Source organism: Peromyscus californicus, unplaced genomic scaffold (assembly GCF_007827085.1).
Source record: "Peromyscus californicus insignis strain IS unplaced genomic scaffold, ASM782708v3 Scaffold_23__1_contigs__length_62951481, whole genome shotgun sequence".
NCBI classification, from domain to species: domain Eukaryota; kingdom Metazoa; phylum Chordata; class Mammalia; order Rodentia; family Cricetidae; genus Peromyscus; species Peromyscus californicus.
Window position 1 is genome coordinate 18085411 of NW_026294534.1, and position 27512 is coordinate 18112922.

Consider the following 27512-nt stretch of genomic DNA (forward strand, 5'->3'; position numbering starts at 1 on the left):
GGCGCCCCAGCCAAGGGGGGGGGGGGGGGGCTAAGGACCTGCTTGGCTTTGCAGGTCACTGTCATCTGCAGGGCTCCAGAACCCCGCCACTCTGTTGGGGCTCTTTACTGCTTCTCTGTGGTGGAGCTGGTGGTGGTGGTTTTGACACAGATCTCATGGAGCGCAGGCTGGCCTTGAACTCTTGGTTTATTGAGGATGACCTTGAACTCCTGATTTTTCCACCCTCACCTCCCAGATGTTGGGCTCACAGGCTTCCGCCACCATGGCCAGCTTGCTGTTCTCACTCTTTAATAAAGCTCGTTTTAGTAAGCTCTGATAGGTTCTGAAGTGCACTGAAACCCCCTGAATTATATACTTCTAAATTGGTGAATGTTACCTGGTTGTGGTGACTCAAGCATATAATCCTAGCACTTGGGAGCCAGAGGCAGGAGGATTGCTGTTAATTCCAGGCTAGCCTAAAAAGGGGGAAAAAACAAACAAACAACAACAACAAAAAACCCTACATAAATACAAAGGTGCGTGTTGTAGCATGTAAGCTATAGGTCATTGGGGGAAAGGCTGTCTGCAGTCTGAACAGTAATAAAGTGAAGCAGCTTGCAGTTAAAACCACCCTACGATGAGGAGAAAACCAGTAGCTCAGCAGTGGGGCCTCTACTAACGTGGCCTTGTCTTTAAACACGACCCAGCAATCACTGACCAGTCATGCCCAGGGAAGCTGCTCAGCCTGGAAGTCCAGCTACTTTGTTAGGATCGTCTCATTTGGGCTGGAGAGATGGTTCAGTACGTAAGAACACTTGCTCTTCTAGAGGACCCGAGTTCAGTTCCCAGCATCTGCATCAGGGAGCTCACAGCCCTCTGTTAACTCCAGCTCCAGGGGGTCTGGTGCCTCCTGCCTCTGTATACACCTGTACTCATGTGCACATACCCACGTGCAGACATGCATACCTACACATAATAAAGATCAAATCTCTAGAGATTATTGAACTTTTAGATGATTATCCAAAATGCTTCATCGTGGGAGCAGACAGTGTAGGTTCCAAGCAGATGCACATGTCCCTCCAAGGGACAACTATGGTGCTGATGGGCAAGAGCATCCTGAGGCAAAGCCATTTGGGGGGGGTCTCTGGTAAAACAAACGGTTGCCTTGCGTCTGGGGTGGGGTTGTGGTTTTTGTGTTCACCAAGGAGGATCTCACTGAGGTCAGGGACTTGCTGATGCCCATGCTGATGCCATAGCCCCATGTGAGGTCACTGCACATCCCAGGACACTGGTTCTAGAAGACCACTTTCTTCTAAGCCTTAGATGTCACCACTGACATCTCCAGGGGCGATTTCACCACTGAAATGCCGAGTGATGTGCAGCTGAAGACTAGAGACAGGGCGGGAGCCAGCGAAGCCACACTGCTGAACCTGTGGGTAGCTCCCCTTTTCCCTGCTGATCACCAGCAGGTGTTTGACCCTGGCAGACATCTGAAGTTCCGAACGGAAGTGCATGACGTCACAGAGGAAACTCAGCTGGCGGTGTGGCCAATGTTTGTCTGGATTGGGTGTCTAACTGTTGCCTTAGCACCATACATACTGGGGACATACCGGTTCTGGCTTTGTCTGTGGGGACTGAGCACACCTTCCCACTTGCTGAAATGTCAAGGCCTTCCTGGCTGCTGCTCCTGCTCGTGCTGAAGCCCCACTCAAGACTGAAGAGTCAGAGGAGGATATGGAGTTTGGTTTCTAGACTCATTTCTCCAAAGCACCCACCAACTCAGCCAGCTTAATTTGAGAAACATGGAGATAAAGGCCTACCTCCCTCTCCCCCTCTCTTTAAAGCAGCCTGTTTTTAAAAATTAAGGAAATAGAGGCTGGAGAGATGGCTCAGTGGTTAAGCGCACTGGCTTCTCTTCCAAAGGACCCAGGTTCAATTCCCAGCACCCACTTGGCGGCTCACAACTGTCTGTAACTCCAGTTCCAGGAGATAGGACACCCTTACACAGATAGGCATGCAGGAAAACACCAATGCACATAAAATAAAAAGAAATCAACCCCAAGGGAGAACGGCAGGCCTTGCTTTAGTGCAGTGTTGTGAGATAGCCCCTTCTGGCGTTCGTAGGACACGTGCAGGGGTGCAGTTAAGGCCGTGTGGTGTGTACTTACACTCTCGTGTGTAAAGCTTCATCGTTATCTGATAGTGAAACTGTGGTCTGTCCTTCTTACCAGTCTGCGTGTGCATCCGCTGCTGACGAGAAGTCGAGAAATGCTAAGTTAAAGAAAAGACGGAAAGTGAAAACAGAACCAAAGCAGATACACGAGGACTACTGTTTCCAGTGTGGGGATGGGGGAGAGCTGGTCATGTGTGACAAAAAGGACTGTCCCAAAGCCTACCACCTCCTATGCCTTAACCTGACCCAGCCGCCGTACGGTAAGCTAGGCTTCAGACTCGGGATGCATCTGCTCTCTCTAGTGGACCTGTGAAATAAGAAACATTTAACAGAACAAACAGATCACTCCAGTCAGAAGTCTGTTCTGTGCGCATTGGGTATATCTCATATGGCAGCAAGGACAGGTTTCTTCTTATGATTACCGTGGGCGGGTAGTTGGCACCTATGACATTGGGTTTGGGCCAGTGGCGCATATCTGTATGAAATAACACAACTAGATGTTTGTTTGGCTGGAGTCTGAAGGTGGATTCAGTTGGAATTAGTCTCTAAGCAAAGAGGTAGGGTATGAGCCAGGTACAGTGAGGCATGTCTTTAATCCCAGCATTTGGGAGGCATAAGCAGGTGGATCTCTGGGGGTTCGAGGCCAGCCTGAACTTTATAGACAGACATTGTTTTGAAAAGAAAAGAAAAGGTCGGGCGTGGTGGCATATGCCTTTAACCCTGGCACGCAGGAAGCAGAGGTAGGCCAGGCCAGCCCGGCTACACAGTGAGACCCTGTCTCCAGGGGAGGGGGGGCTCTTGGGCTCTTTCTGGGTAATCAGGGCTAACAGGTGGTTTCCCTGTCCCACCCCGCCTTAGGAAAGTGGGAGTGTCCATGGCATCAGTGTGACAAGTGTGACAACTCAGCCGTCTCCTTCTGTGAATTCTGTCCACACTCATTTTGTAAGGATCATGGAAAGGGGGCTCTGGTGCCCTCTGCACTAGAAGGTCGTCTCTGCTGCTCTGACCACAATCCCGAATCTCCTGTGTCACCAGAATATTGGAACAAGATCAGATGTAAACGGGAACCCCAAGATCCTGGAGAAGACGTAAAAGAGTGAACGGTGGTTCTTTCCTGCCCTGCTGTTCGGAATGGAAGAAGACAACAGATGATGCATTTAAACCAGGGCGGTTGCTGAGGCGGCCGTACAAGGGAGACAGGAACCAGTTCACAGGCTGAGCAGGCTGTGTGGGGCTCTAGTTTGTTCTGTTGCTTTGGGGAGAGTTTGGTGGACAGGGAAATTCCCTTGGTCTTTTCTTGCCTTTTATTGTGTGTGCTCCAGTGTCTTTGCCACTAGCAAAAGAGGTGTCCTTGTTTTTAAAGTGTGTGTGTGTGTGTGTGTGTGTGTGTGTGTGTGTGTGTGTGTGTGAGAGAGAGAGAGAGAGAGAGAGAGAGAGAGAGAGAGAGAGAGAGAGAGAGAGATACCTGTTAACAAGATCATTGTCAAGCCTAAGATGCAACCCTTGGTTGTATAAAGCAAAATTAGCCATTCCTTTATTTATTTTCATTTTTAGGAATTGTGAGAGGTGTAGCTCAAACAATCTAACCTCCGTGTGTGTGTGTGTGTGTGTGTGTGTGTGTGTGTGTGTGTGTGTGTGTGTGTACGTACCTTTATATACCTCTTTACTGAGCCATAGATAGGCTAACTTCTCTTTCCTTTTTCCTATGCCTTTTCTAGTCTCAGAGAAGGCTCTCATCAAGTATTCAGTTTGGCCTCTTGGAAACAAATGCCTTGACAGCTTTTACCTCCGTGGTCTTAGACTAGGTGGGCTTCATGGTGCAGTCACTCCACCTGGAAATGTGGATGGAGGGAAATGTCTAGAGGGAATGTGTGCACTCACTGGCTCTGAGTGCCATCCATCTACAGTTTCCTGATACAGCGCATGTGTGGGGCTGTGAATGCATGGGAGAATGCTCACTGCTGTCATCCTGACGTACGGCAAGGAGCTAAAGACAGAGTAAGGCACAGACCGGAAGTTGGATCAGATCCGCACCATTTTCTGAGCACTTAGTGTAGACTCCAGTCTTACTGGAATTTAAGAGCATTTGCTTGTTTGTCTTTCGCTCTGCCAATCAATGGCCAGCTGATCACTCAACCGTGTTTCCTAGTAGAGCTGTGTAATTGAATCTGAATTATATTTTAAGAGATTTTTTTTTCAGTTGATTTCCTAACTTGGGGGTGGTGAAAATAGACAGAGTCAATCCCCAAGTTATATGTGAACAGTTTCTTCTTAGTATTATGCAATGCTTCACATTGTCCCCATTGAGTAAGGGGAGGAAGTTTTCCAGGGTCTGTAAGAGCCACAGAGAGCGCTTCCTCTTAGAGGGCACTTGAGAACACTCCCCAGAAAGTCAGTGTTCGCAAACATTATGTTCCGTTTGAATGGCAGACCGGAGCCCACCACGGTGTGTGCCCACAGAATCCCTTGCATCTAGCACTTAGCAATAGAGCTACTCCAGTATTGCATGAAATCACGTGAGACACTGGAACACTGGACTGAGGAGAAGTCTAGTGTTACTGTGAAACAAGCATGAACTTTCTCAGTGACTTTTAACTGCTTACCAGTGGGCGGTACACAGTAGGGTTTATCCTCCTCAAGAACCTAGTAAGTCATTAACGTGGGGCGGGAGATGCTCTACAACATCCTGGAGTTGTGTCCAGTGTGTTGGGTCCTTTTTTAATTTTTTACAAATCAATTCAGACCTCTTTCTCTGGAAGAAAGAGCAATTTTGTGCCTCCCTTTTTTTTTAAATATATATATATAAATGTGCAATTTATAGACAACAGACAGACACTACAGTTTCCCTCTCTAAGCTCCTAAACTGCCACTTAGCTGGATGTAGCATTTCTAGTAATCTGTTAGATTAGACAGGCTCCGATGAGCAGAAAGACAGGATGCTGCAGGCCCCCAGTGCAGTCACTATGACGGAAGCACAGCCCATGCAAACACTACACTTGGCTCGTTAGCAATTATGAAGTTTGATCTCCTTTAAAAAAGTAAAGTAGGATATCTGGGTTTTACCATACTGAAATATTATTTTATACAGACATGATAAACATTTTTTAAACTCACTGATAAGGGATTTCTTTTGATATTCCAAATATAACTCTTATGAGAACAGTATCCAATATGAAATTGCATCTTGTTTCCTTTTTGACTTTATGCTTTTTTAGTATCAGATAACTTTTATATAGTAAGCCCCAGAGTACATCATGTATTTATAAATACCTTAGGCTGACCTATCTCTATTCAGCTTCTTTGGTATGGCCTATTTGTTTCTCTATCTATAAAAGAGCTTTGCAAAGACTTCTCAAATCTTTTCTTTCTTTTTTTTTTTTTTTTTTTTTTTTTGATGACTAATAGGATTGTTCTGCTATTTCACAAGCCAAGGGATGGTTCAAAATAGTTCGGCATGGCCCAGAAGCTTTCGGGGCTCCAAACTTGGCTTTGCTGTGCCAGTTCAGGGGCATCTTCCTGTGCCGTTGTGGCCTAGGTCTGTCTTAGAGTTGAGGGCGTCTAAGTATACATACGCTGTGCTTGCCTGTCCTGCATCAGAGCATATTCCAGAAGGCACCAGGCTTACCCATGGTCTGAAGCTGGTATTCATTAGCTTTTAAATCAGATGTGGTATGCGTATTTGTGGTTGGTGTATCCAGCCCGGAAATGAAAGCACTTGAAGCAGCATGGGCTAACGGTGGTATTTTTAACCTCATTTGGATTCCTAGGAAGACGAGCTTTCTGATTAGCAGTGTAAAGCTTTAGAAACTGGGTTGGTAAGAGCTAGCAATGATGTCATGAAGCTGTCCCGGACCCTGTACTTTGGAGGCCACGCTGGGCTACCAGAATAGCTGCCTGTGCCCGGCTGGGGCGGAAGGGCCGGTGCCCTCACTGCCCGTGCTGAAGCGGCCGTTCACGTCTTCAGTCTCATCAGTGGTGGAGATCTGAGTGGAGTGGGTTTTATCTTCTCCTTTGCTCTGCAAGCCCGCCTCCATTTCCATTCTCAAAAATTATCTTCCCCAAGCTGTACAATAGACTGGGTTTGGGAACCATGGGAACTTGGAGATTTCTGTGTGTTGTATAAATAACATATACCGATGAGTTAGGAACATATTTGGAACTAAAAAGAGAATTGTGGAAGGGGGCAGCAGCCAGCTGCTCCACTCTGCCCGCCGCCACCACCGCCGCCGCCGCAGTATTTGCAAGGGTGTCTAAGTGATGCGCAGCGGAGACACCGAGTCTCTGTGGTCATGGGAAACACTCAGATGGCTGGGCTGGTGGACAGCTTCCATGAAGTAGGTTTTCCTGAGTACTTTCTTACCTGCTAAGTTCGGTTAGAGATCCTAGAGGTGGAAATCATGGCATCTGTTCGGAATGTCGAACCCGGCCCCCAGGACCTGCTGTTATCTGTCATTTTCTGTTTCAGTCCCACACTCCTCCTGCCGCATCCACTCACCACAGAGCTGAGACGCTTCCAGCCACATATCATGTCCTAATGAGAGAGAAAAACAAATCGCCTCTGAGTCTCACGGCTTGGAAAACTTGTCGTTTTTATGTTTCTCATGAGTACAAGGGCATCGGGAAGTTGCTTTATTCCTAGACTTGAATTATTCTTCACGTGGCTGTTGCATCCAGCCACTCCCTGCTCTGCTGAGGCGCTGTGGAGAGCACAGGAAGTGAGCAAGTGGAAAGTTCCTCCACGAAGGACCACCCTGCCTAGGTCTCTGGTTATCTGTAGACAAAAGTAGACCTCGGTCCATTTTCAGATGGACTAGAGGAATAAATGTAGACAGCTTTTCAATGGATTACCAAATATTGAAAAGCTCGACATTTGTGTGTACTGAAATATCACCAAATTTTACCCTGGGTAGGGTCCTGGGGATCCTGGGAGAAAGGGCATAATAGAGCAAGGGAGGGAAGTGGTGAGTGGTCATCACAGGTACAGTGTAGTCGCCTATACACTGAGACCTCTGCGTCATTCATTCAGCTTCTTCAAGTACTTGAGACTGTGATTGTCATTCCGGTTCCTTTGTAAAATTAAGAAGTGGGAAGCGCCAGGCGGTGGTGGCTCACGCCTTTAATCCCAGCACTCGGGAGGCAGAGCCAGGCGGATCTCTGTGAGTTCGAGGCCAGCCTGGGCTACCAAGTGAGTTCCAGAAAAGGCGCAAAGCTACACAGAGAAACCCTGTCTCGAAAAACCAAAAAAAAAAAAAAAAAAAAAAAAAAAGAAGTGGGAAGCATCACTGTGTAGACTGTCCAAAGGAAAGTCCTTCCAGTGGGAGCGGAGATATCTTAGATTGTTGGTACCTTTGAGGAAGAGACGCCCGCATGAGATATCAGCAACATTTCTAGAAATTGTTTCCTATGGTTTTGTTTTGTCTTTTTTATTTGTTTGCCTCATCCCCAAGTGTCTCTTGTCTTTCCTTTTAATATAAGCCTGGGCGTGTGTGGGGTGTGTGGGTGTGTTGTGTGTGGAGGGGTGGTAGTGTTTGCATTTATGTTACACTCCTGAAATGCTGTGTGTAACCCTTGTTTCAAAGAGCCATGTCTGCCAGTCATGGTTCGGCACGCCCTTAATCCCGGCACTCCAAAAGCAGAGGCAGGCGCATGTCTGTGAGTTCAAGGCCTACGTAATGAGTTCCAGGACAGCTAGGGCTATGTAGAGACCCTGTCTCAAAAGGAGAAAAAAGAAAAAAAGAAAAAAAATGACATTGTTTGGCTTTTGTCAAGCCGTTGGACAAATGACCAATGTGAGCACTTGTTCCTGTGTCGGGGGAGGGGAGAAAAGTATTGCTTGTCCTTTAGTAGGCTCTAAAAGTCATTCCTGTGTACGTTAAAGGGAAAATAGAAGTTGCCAGAGTCAGTATTCAGTCCTTGGTTTTCTGTGACTTTGCTCATCCGCTAAGGGATGAGAAGCACCCCAGCTTCACTGTCTTCTTCCCTACCTGCCGGCAGCGCCGTGGTGTGTGCCCATGGCCTTCAAGTACCCCCGGTTTGCCTGGATCGGGGCTCCTGTCGGTTCAAAGGAATGGGGAAGTTTACATTTATTTTTGTTGTCAGCTAACATCTCATTTTTTGTTATGTAACCTATGGTAACTGTACTGCCAATAATAACCAAGATGCTAACTGATTACAACTGGCTCAAAAGACCTTTTTATATACAAAGATTTGTGTATATTTTGAATCGATATGGCAAATTTCATTTGTGTCCATTTGATTATTACAAATAAACAAATACCTGCAGATTCAGTCTTAATTCTCTGTGTTCTTTGAATAATGTTCTTTATAGATGTTTACATCTGTGTTTACCTGTAATGAACTTTGTAGATCCTGTGAAATATTATTTTGCTTAAACCACTTGAGTCCTTAATATCAAAGTGTCAACCTTCACTGGGCAGTCTCTTTAGTTTCTGTGACTTGGCCAGGAACTCCTAACACTAAGGAATTAGTGCTGATTTTCCCCAGGGGTATCCTTCTAGGGCATTACTGTATAATGACTTTGAAACATAGTTTAAGGATTTCGTTGACTGACCAATGTCTTATTGCAAAGTATGAGCCTACCAATCATGGTTAACCTGTATATAGATAGATTACTGTGGACTAGTAGTGTATGTGGGATTGCCTGTGATATTTACGTTTCTTACTGACGTGTGCTGGTGGGACAGTTTTTGTACATTGTATTTACTGAAATTTTGCCTTTTTAATTTTACAGATACTTTAGAATTCAGATGTGTTTCTGCTTATGTAAGAATGTGGAAAAGTTTTTAATGGCATCCGATTGGTTTCAGGTCTTGCTTGAGGTTGACTTTAATAAATTGTCCTGTATGTTCTAATTAAGTATATGGGCTTGTTCTTTGCCTGTAATTTCATGGTACAATTTAACGAGAAATGAGTCACACCAAAAAAAAAAAAAAAAATCCACCCAATCTCAGCCCGGTTTTTCCCTTTAAAATGCTGCTAAGAAATGGTTTCTTTAAAGTGAGTTTTCTGTTTTGCTTTTGTAGAGGAAGGGTCTCTGGAGGATGGCATTCCTTTCAGGGTGCTGTAAGGTGATCTGGGCACCAGGTAGTTGGTGAAGGGCACTCTCATCCCCTTGCTTTGAGACCCAAAGGTGGCGACAACAGCCAGGTCCTCCCGATCAGCCCGAGGGCAGTGAGTGCTTCTGTGCTGTCGCTAGGTGGTACTCAGAGCGAGCGGAGGAGCTTCCCGGAAGCTCGGGGAGGTCCCCTGGGAGTGTCCCCTCGGTGCTCGCCAGGCGGCGCTGGGCCCCGGGCCGAGCCACGTCAGCAGCGGGTGGCGGGCCGGCCGGCCGGCGTGTGGCGGGATGGGGACGGCGGCCCTGGGAGCGGAGCTGGGCGTGCGGGTCCTGCTCTTTGTGGCCTTCCTGTAAGGACTTGTCGGAGCACTCCCAGGCGCGCCGGGGTGCTCGCTCTTCGGCAGCTGCTCCGGGCGGCAGGTCCTTCCGCCGCCGAGAGCCTGTCAATCTTCGCCCTTTTCCTCCCCAGGGTGACCGAGCTGCTCCCTCCCTTCCAGCGCCAGATCCAGCCCGAGGAGCTGTGGCTCTACCGGAACCCGTACACGGAGGCCGAATACTTCCCCACCGGCCCCATGTTTGTGCGTGAGCTGCCGCCCTCCTCCCGCCCTGCAGGGACTCCTCCTCCCGCCCGGCCGGGTGCTCTCGGACCCAGAGCCGAGTCCTGGAGATCCAGGTCTAGAGCATGGCGTCTGGGTGGGCTCTCTGCAGCCGGCCTCAGTGCGAGGCAGCTGCCATGTGTTCTCTTCCAGGTCATTGCATTTCTCACTCCGCTGTCCCTCATCCTCCTAGCCAAGTTTCTGAAGAAAGCGGACACCACCGACAGCAAGCAAGCCTGCCTCGGTAAGTACTCTTCCAGCTGCTCACCTAGTGCTGGCCAGTAGTTGTGGGGTGCAGCCACTGGAGCCTCGTCTGGCCGGCAGGAAACTGGGTACCCCGAAAGTATGTCCTCTTGCTCCACTTGTTACCCCGTGAGGCAGGAAAACAGCAGCCCTGTAAGAGCTGGGTTAACCCAGATGTGCCTAAATCCCCTGGTTTCTCGGCCCCGGGCCGTTTACACAAGTTTTTCGGGGTCTAAGGGCCACAGCTGCTTTTGTGCTGGGTACTGGTTGGATTCATCCTCGAGCATGGAGGGCTTCTAGGGTGGCGGCAGCTGCTCTTCCCCGAGCAGACAGCACTAACCGTGTCTGTCTTTCTCTTCCAGCTGCTAGCCTTGCCCTGGCTCTGAATGGTGTCGTTACCAACACAGTAAAGCTGATAGTGGGCCGGTAAGGGAGAAACCCCGGACAGCAAACCTCCCGCAGCCTCCAAGCATTTTCCCCTTTATTCTCGGACTAATCTTTCTCAGCCAGAACTCTCTCCCCGTGCCCTCTCTGTCTGTCCTAAACATGCCCGCCACCTGCTCTGTGTCCTGTACTGACCGAATTTCCCACCACAGCCTCGAGCTGCTCTTGTGCGAGATGCAATCATATGCTAGAAGAGACTTTCCCCTTAAACATTGGCCATGTGACTAAAGCTTTTTTCTCAGTGTGGTGACTAGCCTAATCCAGTTCCATTATTTTGCCTAGGACATTACATGAGCAGTAGTCAACAGGATTATTGACATCCAACTGAAGAAGGATTTCTGGAAGAGTAGATTGGAGTGCTCACACTATGCTTATTTCTTCCAGGCCACGGCCAGATTTCTTCTACCGGTGCTTCCCGGATGGACTGGCCCATTCCGATCTGACCTGCACAGGGGATAAGGATGTGGTGAACGAGGGCCGGAAGAGCTTCCCTAGTGGACACTCTTCCTGTATGAACCTCAGATGAACTATTGCAATCCTTTTTATTATTTTATGTAGATACGTGTTTTGCTTGTATGTGTGTGCGCATACTATAGAGACCAGAAGACATTAGATCCCCTGGAACTGGAGTTAGGGTTGCCATGTGAATGCTGGGAACCAAACCTAGATCCTCTCAAAAGCAGCCAAGTGCTCTTAATTGCTGCTGGGGCAACTCTCCAGTTCCGATACATATTTCTAAAAATTACTGAATTTAACCTGTGAAGCTTTGCTGGAATGAGTCGCCTCTTACTTGTCAGTCATAAAACATCTTTATTCAGGCCAGGCAGTGATGGTGCACACTTTTAATCTCAGCACTTAGCGGGCAGAGGAAGGTGGATCTCTCTGAGTTTGAGGCCAGCCTGGTCTACAGAGCGAGTTCCAGGACAACCAGGGCTACACAGAGAAACCCGGTCTCAAAAGACAAAACGCCTCATCTTTATCCAAGGGTTACTATGTGTTGGGGGCCACTTTAGGTTCTTACCTGTGTAGCTCCCGAGAACCAGTAAGGTCTATTAGTTTTTGGATTCCCACTTACAGACAAGGAAGGCGTCTACAGCACTGTGCACAGTAATAACTTGTATTCCAGAAACTATTCTTTTTTTTTGAGCTGAGGATCGAACCCAGGGCCTTGTGCTTGCTAGAGCTAAATCCCCAACCCCAGAAACTATTCTTACTTAAAATACTGGGACAGAAAATAAAGTCCTCATTTCCCATCCCTGTACTCAAGGCGGGTAAAGCCTGCTCCTGCTCCCCGCCCTCCCGTCTGGACAGGAGTGTCGGGGCTCCCACCGACAGACACACACGACTCACAGGTCTTCCCTGTTCTAGTTGCGTTTGCTGGTCTGGCCTTTGCTTCCTTCTACCTGGCAGGGAAGTTACACTGCTTCACCCCACAAGGCCGAGGGGAATCCTGGAGGCTCTGTGCCTTCCTAGCGCCTCTGCTCCTGGCCGCTGTGATTGCGCTGTCCCGCACATGTGACTACAAGCACCACTGGCAAGGTGAGCAACGGTTATGTGTGCCCCGGGAGTTTCCGCCCCGCCTGTTTGAACCCTAGACACTGGCACCAAGTGGCGGCTTCCTACGTGTCTGCTGAATGAACGAGCAAATGAGTGAGTGTGGACAGCCTGGGTTCCCTTGTGTCACGGAGAACCAAAGTTAACCTTTGGGCCAGCGAGATGGCTCGGGGAGTGAGGTAAAGATGCTTGCCGCACACGCCTGACGACCTGTGCGTGATCCCTGGAACACATGTAAAGGTGGAAGGAAGGGGTGGATGCCAGAGTTATCCTCTCACCTCCACGTGTCCCCACACACATGCACACGCACACACAACATTCTTTGCAATTAACCTGTGTATGGGATATCTGCACGTGGATGTGCAGGTGCGTGTACTGCAGTCGTGTGGGGAGCCGATGACCAGCTGGCACCAGTAATCCTGTCTGCCCTCCACAGCACAGAGGTTACAAGTGCATGAACGGAGACTCAGCTTTTTACGTGGGTACTGGGGATTGAACTCAAGTCCTCTTGTTTATGCGAGAAAGCGCTCTTAACTGCTGAACCAGCTCCCAAACCCAACTCCTGTGAAATAAGATTTCACTAAGTAGCCCTGGATGACCCTGAAACTAGGTAGGCCAGGTTGGCCTCAAACTCAGAGATACAACTGCCTCTGTCTGCTGGGTTAAAAGGTGTGTCTCACCATGCCTGGCCCCCTTATTTTTTAAGACAGGGTCTCCCCCTGTGGCCCAAGCCTCACCTTAAACAAACTATCCTTCTCCTCAGTCTCCCACGTGTTGGAATCCTAATCATGTGAGGCCATTCCTGGCCAGAATTCTTAAATAATGAAAGCCAGCGAATGATTAGAATCACATGAACATTTGTTATTCTGTGTTAAAAAAATTCTAACTCGCCAAGTGGTTAATCCCAGCACTCAGAGGCAGGCGGATCTCTAGGAGTTCAAAGCCAGTTTGGTCTACAAGTTCCAGGACAGCCCAAGCAGTTACACAGAGAAACCCTGTCTCGGGGGTGGGGTGGGGGATTTGAACTCAGTCCATGCTGATGTAACTTAGGGTATGTTCTGATTTGGTGTTTTGAGAACAATGTGGCTAATAATCTTATAACTGTATGATAAAATTAAGACCCTCTAAAGAAACTATAACATGGGTTGAGGTCTTTCTTGGCCCCTCCCTGCAAGCAGAGTAACCTGGAGGGCCAAGTCTTCTATAACTGTGTAGTGTCTAAATTTTTTTTAAAAAAAAGACCTATTTCTCTCTCCTCAGATGTCCTAGTGGGGTCCATGATTGGAATGGCATTTGCTTACGTCTGCTACAGGCAGTACTATCCTCCTCTGACTGATATGGAATGCCACAAACCATTTCAGGACAAGCACAAACTCCCCTCCTCACAGAAGAAGCCCAGTGAGTCTCACCACTTGGATATTTAGCTGAACCTACCTCAGTGGAGAACAAGCGAGTCAGCCTCCTAACCGGACACCATGCACAAGCCAAGAACTTCTGGCTATCACCTCTCCCGAGGTGAAGGTGTGGACATCGCCATACTGTAGTCCCACCTCCGCCAAGAATCTATCTACACTTCACCCTACTTCCAAGGCTAGACCCTGAGCAATCCCTGCCTGGGGCCTGTTCTGGAAAGTGGCTCTTTAGGGAGTTCTCTCTCTAGGTTAATAAAGCTGGGCCATAAGATTGGTGTTCTAAGATCTAGGGTCTTTACATATATGTAGATGTCCCTCAAGAGACCTTTTCACAACGGAGACTCTCATGGCCCCGTTCTATCCTGAAGACTTTATTACCAATCTTAATCTCTATCCCTTATAAAGAAGGGTAATGCCAGCTGAAGTTTACTTTTTGTGGCCATATTCCATTAAGCCTTAAATAATAAAACCACCAATTTGGGCCAATTTTTTATTTCATCAGAAAAGAAAACTTACAGATATTATCTGGAAGATAAATGTATCTCTTTCTGCCTTCTATTCACAAAAAAAATATATGGAACAATTATAAGCTATCATCAGAACATGACACTTTGAGGACCAACTAATAGCTACCTCTGTTATACTTTAAATAAAATTTTGTCTTATGTATATCTTCCTATAACATACTCTTTGTTTGTTTTTGAGACAGGGTTTCTCTGTGTAGTTTTGGGAGCCTGTCCTAGAACTTGCTCTGTAGACCAGGCTGGCCTCGAACTCACAGAGATCCACCTGCCTCTGCCTCCCGAGTGCTGGGATTAAAGGTGTGCACGAACTCAGCTATAACATACTCTTAAGTATATTTTCAGTGTATTCCCTCCCCCCTCTGCCCCCCTTCCCCCAGTAAATTTGACAGTGAAAAAGTGTTTGCTTGAGTTTTTGGACTTTAAGATCAACACTGGATCCTCATCTGAATAGATGTGACTAAGTGTGATATCTGATGTACAAGCTAATATTTATAGGTATTAAAGGACAGGCTCTGTTTTCTGTATTTACAGACACACTTATCATTGCCATACTTTAAATTCTGAAATGTATCTCTTCATGACAATGAAAACATTAATCAAGGAAAATAACTTATATATTAGTTATTTGCCTAAAATTTTTGTTTTGAATTTAGCATAAAAGAGAAAATAGCTATGTTGATTTTTCTTGATGATAAGGCCACACGAAAGTAACTGGTCAATAGTTTTATTTCAGCATTTACTAAACTCTTAAATATAATCACATATAAAACAAGCATTTCAAAAGTGCAAAATATCAGCAAGGTGATCAGTGCTATTCATCTTCCCTTGAAACAATCTCTCACTGAGTCTGCAGCCAGGAATCTGGACAAATGCTGCTAGGCTAGAGTTTACACACCAGCCTCGGTCAAGAGACTGTACATGATAGGAATGATGCGGGTAAACAGCGCACAGTGAACACAGGCTCCTCGCCACCCTCCTCGCTTGCATAACACAGCACAGTAACACCACAAGTGGATGGCGGGGTTGGAGCTCTTTCTAATCACTGTATGCCGGACTGCCGGGAAGAAGCGTGTCGGAGGAGAGCGGTTTAGCTAGCGCTCTGGGGCCAAGCTGCCCATCTTTGGTTACAAGAACTCATTCTTGGTTGTACTTTGGTTTACTCTGAGTAGTAACGATTCTGCTAACAAGAGTAAACAAATTTGAAGACAGCAACTTGACAAAAACCCTTCAGTATTTAATGAATGCTACTTCATTCTCAGTAATTCCTACTCAAGAGAGAGTGTGAAGAAAAAGCATTCCATACACCTGGGACTTCTCAGTAGCTTGTTTATCCTCACTGTCAAAAGCAGAGAAAGAAAGGCCAGGCTTGCCTCTGTAACCCCCAGGGCTCAGTGATTAACCTCTTTTCTTTTCTGTACCAACAAGGGTAAAGACCGCTGCTGTCTGAGGGGTGGCTTCAGTGAGGATTACATGCAGAGCTTCTGGATACCATGATAGGTTTACAAAAAAAAAAAGACAGAAATCCCAACATAGCTTCCTCCTCTGCCACTCTGAAGAGCTGTGGGACTCTGGGGGTTGGTCTGAGGAGCACGCAGCACCGTCCTAAAGAGAACGAAGATGCCGGCACATGCTGAAGGGAAGGAAAGACGAAAGCAGACGCCTTGGGAAAAACTTAGTTCCCCGAGAGAACTCTACTCCATTTCTCCAGATCCAGCTACAGTGCACACAGCTGCTCCTCAGACCCCGTGAAGAGGGTTTTCTTTCAGAATATGGGCTCTCCCCGGCTAGCCTGTGTGCTCAACTAACACTGACTGCCAACTCTTAAGTAAACATTGTGACGACACCTCAGCAACATCAGAAGTGACGTTTACATCACAATACTTCCTTCACTTGGCTGGAAGTAGCAGGAAACTTCGGTCGGTGCTACCAAAAGATCTCATTACAACATGAACAGTCGGGAAAGGCCATGTAATGGACCGACTCTTACAACATCACCTCCAAGATGAGTATTATCCAGTAATTCCTCACATCTCACCCAGTTTGGAATACGCTATAAAAGGGCAGGCATACAGTTCATACAACCTTCACACTTACAGGAGCTGCAGCAGTTGTGAAAACAGCAAACAGCACCAGTGGTTCTAGGAGAGCCCAGCTGACAGTGTCCAGAGCAAACGATTTAGTAAGCTAGTCCTATCTTCAGAGACTACACACAGGAAAGGAAGGCTGGCTTAAAATTAACAGTACTTCCATGGCCACTTACACTTAGCCTTCCAGTGCAGAGCACACAGAGAATGACTGGACCCGAAGGACCTCTGAATCTTAAGACTACACTCCCAAGCTGGTCCACTTTCTAAAGGTAAGGAGTAAACCTCTCTCAAAGTTGTCTAGGCCCCCCTAAACAGACTGTATTCCTTTCCATGTATTAAATAAGGAAGGTCTGCTGTTAAAGCATTAAAAGATGTAAACTCCTTAGCTACAAAAACTAGTGAGTGTTTTTACAAAGCAATGAGTCTTCCTTTTGCTTTCCACTAATTTCCAAATGGATTTTCTTCTCAAGATCCCGTGGAGTGAGGCAGGCAACATGCAGGACATGACGTGGCCGCAGCAACAGGCACAGACTTTCAGGAAGGATCCTCGGTGTCCATCTACAGGAGAGAACAGGAGAAGAGGTCACCGTGCAGTTCAGTCTGAGGAACCAGCAAGCACAGGAAACGCCACTGTCGAATACAGACTTTCCAGGATCCTATCTAGACGGCTGAGCAGGGTAACTCAGGATCTCAAGCACACGATAAAATAGACACTGATCCCTAAGTGGGCCCTGGATACTTCCTTAAGTTTTAACCAGTCTTCGGAGTGAGTATTAACCCTAGATCGTGGGGACAAATACAGATCTGTATAAGGGCTTGAGGTGCCAATGTTCCTCGTAACATGTTCACATGGAAACACTACACTGCATTGAAAACTTACATTAAGCAGCCACAGACGAGCCATTTTTACTGTAAAGGCTGATCAAGGAAGATACCCTGGGTTTGGTAGATCTCTTTGAGAACCAGCAATACTGTATCTTCGGATTCCCTGTGTAGAAAAAAAGATTGAGAAAAGATGGAACAGTCTGGTGCCATATGCTTTTCATTTATCTATATAAATACCTTGAATTTATTTTTAACTATTGCAAAACTATGCACCTTAGAGATGTACTGTCGGGCAGTAGTGAGGAGGTGATCCGGCAAAGCATTGTGTCTGGAAGCAGGAAAAGGTACGGGTCCTGGCACCTTCCCCCATTAAGGTAGTAAATGACAAGGGTGTCCCAGAGCCTTGCTTGTTTGCTTGAGGCGGGGTCTCACTCGAGCCCACAGTGTCCCTGGAACTCACTCTATAGCTAAGGCTGGTCCAGAAGTCACAGAAATCCTCCTACCTCCGAGGCCTCTTGACGGCTAGGATTACAAGCGTAAAGCACCATGCTCAGTTCCAGAGAGGCACTCTTGAGACAATGGTGAGTTGTCTTCTAGTTGGTCACCTTCATTTTAAAACTTTTATTTGCTTTTTGGAAAAGGCAACAAAAGTTTGGACTCAGAATTCCAAACATATCAAACGGGGCTTCGAGAGACGGCTCAGTGGCTAACGGCTGGCTGGGCAAGAATGGGAAGCTGAGTTTGGAACCCAACACTCACATAAATAGCCAGGCTGTTTAACCCCAGCACAGTAAAGGTGCTGAGACAGGAGGTTTGCTGGGACTTCCTGGCCACTAGACAGCTCCAGATGCATTGAGACTGTCTCAGAGGAATAAAGTAGAAAATGACAGAGAAGGACACTCAGTGTCCTCTGGCCACCTCACATGGGTACACAGGTATCCACCCACATACACATATACAATCCCCATAGGACAAAAAAGACTATATATATATATATACACACACACACACACACATATATCTATAAAATGAACTCTGCCATTCTTCAGCTCTCAGTCCCCATCATCTTCAGACAAATCTGTCAATCTTCATGGCGAAGCCTGCCCACTTTCCGCGTTCCAAAGTCAGAACTTTTCACTGCATTCTGTCTCTCTCCTGGACACTAGCCTAGGTCTGGATACTTCTCACCTTCTCACTATTTCTGACCGACACCCCCCACCCCCCCACCCCCCGTGACTTGCAGACTTCCATTGCTGAGCCTTGTGCACTGTTCAGACTGTTCCCATTTTTTGAGACAGTGTTTTGTTATGTAACCCTGGCTGGCCTTGAACTTTCAGAAACCCTTCTGCTCCAGCCTCCCAAAGGCTAAACTTGTAGACATATGCCACCATGCTCCAGCCAGTGTTCCTGACTCCGAGCGTAGAAAGCAGAACTCTCTTTCTTGTCCACCTCCTCCTGAAGCAGCCTGCTTTTCTGTCTCCTCTCCTGAAGGCCAATCCAACTGCCCTTGAGTTTCCTTCCATTCTTTTATCAAGACCCTACAAATGGGCCAAACCATCAAACTCAGTGAAGAAGAAATCATCTCGCTGACATTAATCCCAGCACTCAGGAGGCAGAGGCAGGTGGATCTCTGTGGATCTGAGACCAGCCTGGGCTACAGAGTGAGTTCTAGAACAGCCAGAGCTACACAGTGAAACTGTCTTTAAAAAAAAAAAAAAAAAAAAAACTAATAAAGTTAGACTCTCACATTCTAGTATTGAGACAATTAAATAACCACATTAAAAACAAACAAAAAAAACAAAACAAAACATGACCTAGATCATTCCCCCACCTTGCAGGCTAGTGATTTCTCACCTCAACCCAAGCTGGAGTCATCTGAGAAGAGGGACCCTCAACTGAGAAACTGCCCCCACCAGGCTGGCCTGTGGGCAAGCCTGTGATACATTTTCTTGACTGATGATTGATGTGAGAGGGCCCAACTTACTATGGGCGGTGTTACCCCATGGCAGGTAGCTCTGGGAAGTATAAGAAAGCTGATAGCACGCAGAGGCAGAGGCAGGTGGATCTCTGAGTTTGAGACCAGCCTGGTCTACAAAGCAAGTTCCAGGACAGCCAGGACTACACAGAGAAACCCTGTCTCGAAAAACAAAATAAATAAGCAGGCTGAGCAAGCCATGGAGAGCAAGTCATTAAGCAGCATCCTCCGTGACCTCTGCTTCAGTTCCTGCCTCCAGGTTCCTGCCCTGACTTCCTTCAGTCAGGGAAGAAGTGTGGTCAGAGTTGTAAGCTGAAATAAACCTTAAGCTCTTCAAGTTGGTTGTAGTCTTGAGTTTTATCACAGAAACTGTAAGACACCCATTTTATATACGACTAAAGTTTGAAATGAATCCAGATTTACATGTAAAACTGAGAATATAAAATATCAGAAGGGACTGTATACTTCAGGGATGAGGGACAAGAAAGATCTAAATATGACACAAGCTAAGTGTGGTGACACATGCCTTTATCCCCAGCACTGGGAGGCACAACAGGTGTATCTCTGTCTTTGTGGCCCCCCTGGTTTATAGATGGAATTCCAGGCCAGCCAAGGCCGAACAGTGAGACCAAAAAAAAGAAATCAAAAACCAAAGGTCAAGGAGTTTGACAATGTAAACATCAAAGTTTCCACTTATCAGTCACCAACGCAGGGCTGGAGAGACGGCTCGGCAGGGAAGGGCACATGACATCCTTTTCCTGAGGACCAGAGCTCAGCTGCCAGCACCCACACTGGGCAGGCACCCACAACCGCCTATCTCTAACTTCAGAGGATCTGATGCCCTCTTCTGAGCTCTGAGGGCACGTGGACATACACACACAAAATTAAGAATAAGACAATATAGGCAATATCAAATACAAACTGGGGAAATGCATGTGCAGCTTCCATAATAAACACCAATCAATGCAAATGAAGAAACAAAGGCTGTGGTTTGATTGAGAATGGCCCCCATAGGCTCTGTTTGAATGTTTGGCCCCCAATTAGTGGAAGTGTTTAGGAAGAATTAGGAGGTGTGGCCTTGGAAGAGGTGTGTCACTGGGGGTGGACCAGTGTTTCTCTCTGCCTGCATCTTCTGGATTGAATGTGATCTCTTAGCTATTCCCCCAACACCATGTCTGCCTGCCCACCACCATGCTCCCGCCATGATGGTAATGGACTAACAACCCTCTGAAACTTTAAGCAAGCCCCCATTAAATGCTCCCTTTTATAAGCTGCCGTGGTCATGGTGTCATCACAGCAATAGAACAGTAATTAAGGCACAAGTGAAAATGAAGGGCATAGGTAGGTAATTCCCAGAGAAGGAAGGAAAACTGGCCTTTATGTGTATAGTAAGAGGCTCAACCATCTTCAGAATAGGAACAAGTAGCTGGGTGGTGATGGCACATGCCTTTAATCCCAGCAATCAGGGTCTCACTATACAGCTTTGGCTCTCTAGAATTCTTTGTAGACTAGGCCATCGTCAAACTCACAAAGATCCACTTGCCTCTGCCTCCCAAATGGTGGGATTATAGGTGTGCACCACTATGCCTAGCTAAAAATTTATAAAGTATTGGCTAATGGATGCTTCTAAAAACCAGGAAATTTGGCTTTTGAATAGCTGTCTTCCCAGTTCAGTAGCCCATTTCCATTCCTGGGTGTCTGCCTATCTGTGGTTTTCTTTGGAAACAGTCTCTCCAGGATGTAAAAATGGACAATGTGGGCTAGCGAGCTGACTCAGTGAGTAAAGCTTGGCTGCCAAGCTGATGACCAGCCAGAAACACACACCTTTAATCCCAGCACTCGAGGCAAAGGCAGGTGGATCTCTGTGAGTTCAAGGCCAGTCTGGTCTACAAAAAAAGTTCCAGGATAGCCAGGGCTACATGAAGAAATACTGACTCAAAAAAACCACACCATTAAAAAAAAAAAGAGTTTTCAAATACGAAGCCAAGAGTGGTAAACACTGAGGATCCCAGCACTCAGGAGGTTCTCAAGTTAGAGGCCAGTCTGGTCTGAACAGTGAGACTTTTATCTCAAAAAACAACACACACATGTAAAGAGACAAATGAGTTACATACATTCAGTAGAAATACTGATCATTTACTAAAAGGGAATAAATTATATACACAACACAAATGGATCTTGAAATAATTCCCTTCAGTGAAACTAAACCAAAAAGGAAAATATATTCTGGTTCTGTGGTTTTAGTGAGAATGGCCTGCACAGGTCCCTTTGTTTGAATACTTGTTCCCCAGCTAGTGGAACTGTTTAGGAAGGATTAGGAGGAGGTGTGCCACGGGGGTGGCCCCTGAGGTTTTCAAAGTCTGGCCATTCTCAGGTGGCTTTCTCCCACTGCCCCACGCTGGCTGCTGTCTTGAGATACAAGCTCTCAGCCACTGCTCCAGAGCCAGGCCCACTGCCATGCTCTCGCCATGGTAGTCATGGACTGATCTCTGAACCTCTAAGTCCCAGTGAGCTGTTTCCTTTCTAAGCTGCTTTGGTTGTGGTGCTTTGTCACAGCAGCTGAAAAGTAACTAAGAAGGACTGCAAACAGATGTCACGTGCACACTACAGTAACAAGCAGGTCAGTCCCTGGAAATACAGGAGGACTACAATGGAACACAAACTTTTGCGTGATGAGTACTGTCACTTAATGATTGTGGCAATGGTTTCACAGATCACGAAACTTTGAAGGCAGGCCAGTTTGTGAAGGCTTGCTGCACTAGCCTGAGGACTGGTTTGGATGTCCAGCAGCCACATAAAAGCCAGGTTAGGAGGCATGCATCCACGAACTCAGTTCTTGGGGAGGGAGGACCTGAGAAAGGCCTTATCCCTAGAGCTCATCGACCAGCCAGTCTAGCCTAATTAATGAGCTCCAGGTGAGAGACCCTGTCTCAAAAATAAGGTAAAGACATTAGAGAAAGACACTGACATTGACCTCTGGTCTCCATATACAACTGTGCATTATATCCATGTGTCTGCATGCACATGTGTACATAAACATGTAAATACATCACATACAAATGCACACAAAACCTATGTACAAAAAGCTATAGGGAAACATTCTACTATGTACATGATGAGGATGTAAAAATGGACAATGTGGGCTAGCGAGCTGACTCAGTGAGTAAAGCTTGGCTGCCAAGCTGATGACCGGAGTCAGGTCACTAGAATCCACATGCACACAGTCACACCAAGAAATATGTGGTAATTTTTGTAAAGGATGACTTCTGTTTGGCAGCATTTATCAATATTACAGATCATAGCCTTTCCGCCAGCAATTCTGTGTGTAAGTGTGTACTTACGGACGCTCTCGTGAGCGGATGGACTGACATGGACAGGAGGGAGAAGTAAAAGGACAGAAACCAAAGGGTTATCAGCAAAGGACTGGCTGAACAATTGTGAATGATTAAATGGAACACTGTAGCTAAAAGAATGAAGACGCTCAGAAATACTAGTAGATAAGACAAAAGGCGTCTACCATATCTACATTTTAAAAGACATCTTTCATTTTCTTTGTTAGAAGAAACATGATAGGTACGTGGGGGGAAAGTCCGCAGGGCATGAAATGAAAGAAGCTCTTTTAAAAATTATTCATCTTCCTTTGATTTTCAAACCACTTGGAAATTTTTTTTAAGGTTTATTTTATGTATGAAGGAGTGCTCTATCTGCATGTACAACTTTATGCCAGAAGAAGGCATCAGACCCCACTAGAGATGGTTGTGAGCCTCCATGTGGTTGCTGGGAACTGAACTCAGGACCTCTAGAAGAGGAGCCAATGCTCTCAACTGCTGAGCCATCTCTCCAGCTCCCGACTCAGACAATTTTTAATCCAGATTAAGAGGGGCTGTTCTTTCTGGTCTAGCTTTTTGAGCTTTAAGACAGGACCTCACGTAGCCCAGGCTGACCTCAAACTCAAAAGCAGCAGCATATGGCCTTGAGCTCCTGACCCTCCTTCATCTCTCAAGTTCCAGGATACAGGCAAACAAGCAGGGCCAGTAAGATGGCTCAGCTGTAAAGGCACATACATGCCACCAAGACTTATGACCTGAGAGAGAGAACCAATAGAATTCAATGTTTTTAAGGTAAACAAGCAAAACATTTTAAAGAGAACACATTGAAAGAGCATTATTTTAGCTCCCTATAATGACCGATTTTGTTGAGTTTTAGTTTGATTCTATTTACCATATAGGGAAGACAGTGATTTATGCCAGATAATTATTCCTTTATCAGTGTTCCACAGAGAAATTCCTCAGAACATTAAAAACAAAACCAAGGTCACAGCAATCCTCCTGCCCCAGCCTCTACAATACTGGGATTACAGGTGAGCATCTTTTAAAAACATTTCTCTGTGCCCCATCTTATTTTTCTGTTTTCTGTTTTAGCTTTATTTCTGTTTCATTGGTGCTGAAGCTGTATTGTTATACTATACAAAATCTAGTAATCACCACTACTCTGATCTACATTCCATCAGGCAATTAATTATATTTAGTAATGTGCATGTACCTTAGCTATTGTAAATGCTTTTAAATGTTTTTTTTTTCTTTTTTTTTTTTCTTGGTTGGGTAGGGGAGCAGGATTTCAGTGGGTAGTTCAGGCTGCCTACACTCAAAACCCTCCAGACTCAGTGTCACAGATGCTGGAGTTAGAGGCATGAGCAGTCACACTCGGCTTCAAAAGATACATCTTAAAGACGGGAGCCCCACCAGCTGGGGTGAGGCTGGCTGCCAGTACTTCTGAGACCCTGCACTCAACTCCGGGGAGCTGAAAGGAAGACTAGGTAAGGACACAACACAAAACCAAAACCACCACCACCCAGGAACACTCACCAGTAGCACAGATGGCTCTGTAGAGCAAATAAATACTCATTGAAACTCTCAATGGGCTTCTCCTGCAGCACATAGTCGATGCGCTGGCCACCATTCAGCATTCCCACGTTGATCGGAAGCTCTTCTTTAACTTCCACGGGCGTCTCTTCTGGGTTAACTTCTGGACAAGAAAAGCCATCCTAAGAACCTACGCAGAGGACCTGGGAAAATGACTCAGTGGAGCTGGCTAAGGGCCTCCCTGCAAGATGGAGGAACACCCAGACACCCACATCAACAGCTGGCCAAGGCAGCACACATCTGTAATCCCAACACTGGGGAGGCAGAAACAGGAGGATCCCGGGGCTTCCTAGCCAACTAGAGAGCGCTAGGTTCAGTGAGAGACCCTGTCTACATAAACTAAGGTGGAGAAAGATGGAGGAAGACACTGTCCTCCACATGATTGTGTACCCACACACATACACAAGATGTATACACGTACACCTAAAGATTCAGCACTCCCTCGGATTCCACGGTTACCTTATGAGGTGGTACTCTGCTCAAAGACTCAAAGGGCTCTCTTCTGTCTTCTTCCTCTCAATTTTTTTTTTTTTTGGTTTTTCAAGACAGTTTCTCTGTGTAGTTTTGGTGCCTGTCCTGGATCTCACTCTGTAGACCAGGCTGGCCTTGAACTCACAGAGATCCTCTTGGCTCTGCCTCCCAAGTGCTGGATTTAAAGGCATATGCCGCCGCCACTACCACCCGGCTCCTCTCAATTTCTTTATAGCTCCTCAAGTCACACTAATTTTGTTCAATTTCTTCATTTGATCCACACATCTCATCACCTGTACACTTGTAAGTCATGTGTCGTGAATTTTATAAACTAAATGCATGCAGGGATAGGGGATAGACTCTATAAGGAACTGAGTATCCAAGCTAGTCCTCAGCAATGGAAACAGAACTGATACACAAACACACACTCATCTTATAAAGCTAGCTACCGAGGCTGGAGAGATGGCTCAGCAATTAAGAGCACTTGCTGCTCTCGCCAACAACCCGCGTTTAATTCCCATCACCTGTATCAGGTAGGTTTCAACCCCTCTAACAATACTACCAGGGGATCCAATGACTCTGGCCTCTGAAGGCATCAGCACACATTCAGTGCACATATATACACACTCAACACACACGCATACACAGGAGAAAAAACGTCTTTAAAAAAATAGGAACAGGAGGGCTGGCTGGGCAGTTAAGTGCACTAGGAAGTGCATCTTCCAGAGGATCTAATACCTTCTTCTGGTCTCAACAGGCAGCTTATACACACATGCCATACAGTCACACACTCACACACACACAGACACACACACACACACACACAAATTATGTTTTTTAAGTAGGTACTTCACAGAGGTTTGCGGCCCTGGCTGTCCTGAAACTCACGCTGTAGACCAGGCTGGCCTTGAACTCAGAGATCACCTGCCTCTGCCACCCGAGTGCTGGCACTAAAGGTGTGTGTTACCATGCCCAGCACACAGTAGGCACTTATCATCCCCAAATCCAAAGAGGGAAATGTTTTCAAGGGTAGTTAATAGTTTCTCTTGACATTTTCCCTCACGTAGTATTTCCCCCTAAATTTTAGCTATTGAAATGTCAGGAAAGGTTAGCATAGTTCACAGACAGCCATGACTCCTAGAATAGATCCTATATAATTGAAAGGGAAAAGGAAAGAAGACCCTGGGCAAGAACTCCACAGCATGGTGTCCCTCAGGTCATCTCTATACAGTGCCACTGACCACTGGACTTTTCTGAACTTGATTCAGGTTCTGCCTCAGTTTCTTCTGCCGTTTCTGAAGCTTGTAAGGCAGGGTATGGAGCTCTGGTGAAAGACTTCCAGGCCATCCGCAGTGAACCCAGCAAGTTGTTCTTGAGGTCCATACTCATCCTGGTCAAGCCTTCTCTTAGTTCTGAAACACAGTGAATAAAGGATGCTGTCGAGTTTAAGGCGAGCAAAGAAAAGAATGAATTCCATTTAGTTTATACTCATTAAATATCCCGAATCGAGTTCTACACACAGACTCACCTAAGTGCATCCGCTTCCTGCCTTTATGATGTGGGATCAGCATTGGCTCAAATTCTACTTCCGGGACCACCATTGGTTCAATCCTATACGCTACAGGATCAAACTACATAGGGAAATAATAGCTAAATATTTATCCATAATAAAGAAGACAGTTTGAGGAACTACATATCTTAGGCAAAAATAATTATGTTTATTTTGTAAAAAGGTACAGTAATAGGCTGGGAGATAGCTCAGTCAACACAGTGCTTGACCTGCAAACCAAGGGACCTGAGTCTGAGTCCTAGAACCCATATTTAAAAACCAGAACAACAAAAAACTGGGCATAATGACAACTACTTGTAAATCGCAGCACTGGGGAGGCTGAGACAGGCACATCCCTGTTTCATTTAAAAAAAAAAAAAAAGTGGACAGCAGCTGACAAGCAGTATCCAAAGCTATCCTCTGGCCTCATACTCATGAATATGCAGTTCTTCTATCTACTTACTTCCTTGCTTTGAATTTCGGTTCTTCGAGACAGGGTTCCTCTGTGTAGCCCTGGCTGTCCTGGAACTTGCTCTGTAGACCAGGCTAACCTTGAACTCAAGAGATCCACCTGCCTCTGCCTCCTGAGTGCTGGGATTAATGGTGTGCGCCACTGCCAGCTCCTAATTACTTCTTCCTAATCAATACTACCAACTGTCTAGTTGATAAAGAATAATAGAGAAAAGGCAAATCAGGTGGGTGGTGGTGGTGCACACCTTTAATGCCAGCAGCACTCAGGAGGCAGAGCTAGGCGGGTCTCTGTGAGTTCGAGACCAGCCTGGTCTACAGAGCAAGTTCCAGGACAGGCTCCAAAGCTACAAAGAAAAACCCTGTCTCAAAAAAAAAAAAAAAAAAAAAAGAAAAAAGAAAAAGAAAAAGAAAAAACAACACAAAATTACATGCTGCTTGCTAAGAAATTCTAGTATTTAGGTAAAACCATATAGCAGCTATTCAATGCTTACAGGATGGTAAATATTGAAGAAACCTTTGCATGTGGGAAATTTATAATTAGGATCAATTCTTCTTAATCCTCGGACAGTAAGAAACATTCCAATGGGAGATCCAAAGGCAAAGAATATTTCTGGTTTGTAGTTGAGCCGGGGGTATTTTACAGACACCTGGACGGAAGAAAAAAGGTATTTCTCATCAATAATGAGTCTTATCTGCTCCTACCACGTGACTAATAGTAGTTAAAACAGAAAACAGAGTATTTTTACCTGCCCAATGCCAACATCTAGACAGTCACCATTTTCCTTGGGGACGTTTACCTCTGAAGCTGCTGTGGCTGGTCTATCAACACCCTAAAAAGAGTAAAAACAATAGCTACGTGGAGACAGTGTCCACCGGAACCAGCGCCTAATGTCAAAGGAAAAGCTTCCAAATGGCAACCAGTAAGTCTAAGTCCCTCACAAAATAAGATAAGCTACTGAAACTCTAATAGTTGCCTTACATGAACTGACATCCCTACGTGCTTTAACACAACACAAGTGGGGCTGGAGAGATGGCTCAATGGTTAAGCAGACTGGCTGCTCTTCCAGAGGACTGGGGTTCAATTCCTAGCACCCACATGGCAGCTCACAACTATCTGTAACTCCAGTCTCAGAGAATCCAATGTCCTCTTCTGATCCTCATGGGCACCAGACAAACACATCAAATAAAAACAAAAAAAATAAAATAAATCTT

The 27512-nt window shown here is 46.2% G+C and overlaps 3 protein-coding genes and 1 pseudogene across 12 annotated transcripts in view; 3 read left to right on the forward strand and 1 right to left on the reverse strand.

The window, feature by feature from the left end:
- Positions 1-9028, forward strand: part of Nsd3 (nuclear receptor binding SET domain protein 3) — a 118262-nt gene extending 109234 nt beyond the window's left edge. For all 6 annotated transcript variants that reach the window (XM_052751881.1, XM_052751880.1, XM_052751885.1 and 3 more), the window contains 2 exons: positions 2211-2412; positions 3011-9028. In XM_052751881.1, the coding sequence (XP_052607841.1) occupies positions 2211-2412; positions 3011-3252 (444 nt within the window). In that variant the 3' untranslated portion in view covers positions 3253-9028. The remainder of the gene's footprint in view (positions 1-2210; positions 2413-3010) is intronic.
- LOC128118979 (60S acidic ribosomal protein P0-like) lies at positions 48-2197 on the forward strand (annotated as a pseudogene).
- A 398-nt stretch (positions 9029-9426) lies between the features above and the next one.
- Positions 9427-15282, forward strand: Plpp5 (phospholipid phosphatase 5). The gene is made up of 7 exons (XM_052751901.1): positions 9427-9577; positions 9697-9805; positions 9977-10067; positions 10429-10492; positions 10895-11019; positions 11879-12049; positions 13325-15282. The coding sequence occupies exons 1-7, from the start codon at positions 9516-9518 to the stop codon at positions 13486-13488; spliced, it is 786 nt and encodes a 261-aa protein (XP_052607861.1). The 5' UTR covers positions 9427-9515; the 3' UTR covers positions 13489-15282.
- Ddhd2 (DDHD domain containing 2) overlaps positions 14709-27512 on the reverse strand; it is a 30538-nt gene continuing 17734 nt past the window's right edge. For 4 of the 5 annotated variants that reach the window (XM_052751890.1, XM_052751891.1, XM_052751888.1 and 1 more), the window contains 7 exons: positions 27047-27130; positions 26792-26947; positions 25809-25911; positions 25522-25692; positions 23753-23912; positions 16968-17075; positions 14709-16645 (listed from right to left, as the gene is read on the reverse strand). In XM_052751890.1, the coding sequence (XP_052607850.1) occupies positions 16994-17075; positions 23753-23912; positions 25522-25692; positions 25809-25911; positions 26792-26947; positions 27047-27130 (756 nt within the window). In that variant the 3' untranslated portion in view covers positions 14709-16645; positions 16968-16993. The remainder of the gene's footprint in view (positions 16646-16967; positions 17076-23752; positions 23913-25521; positions 25693-25808; positions 25912-26791; positions 26948-27046; positions 27131-27512) is intronic. The other variant, XM_052751889.1, reaches the window with a different exon arrangement.

Bases quoted from the DNA above. Each gene is read 5' to 3' on its own strand.
- Plpp5 (XM_052751901.1), top strand. From the start codon at position 9,516: ATGGGGACGGCGGCCCTGGGAGCGGAGCTGGGCGTGCGGGTCCTGCTC. The intron at 9,806-9,976 runs GTGCGTGAGCTG...GTTCTCTTCCAG, and splicing joins TCCCCACCGGCCCCATGTTT to GTCATTGCATTTCTCACTCC. The intron at 10,068-10,428 runs GTAAGTACTCTT...TTTCTCTTCCAG, and splicing joins CAGCAAGCAAGCCTGCCTCG to CTGCTAGCCTTGCCCTGGCT.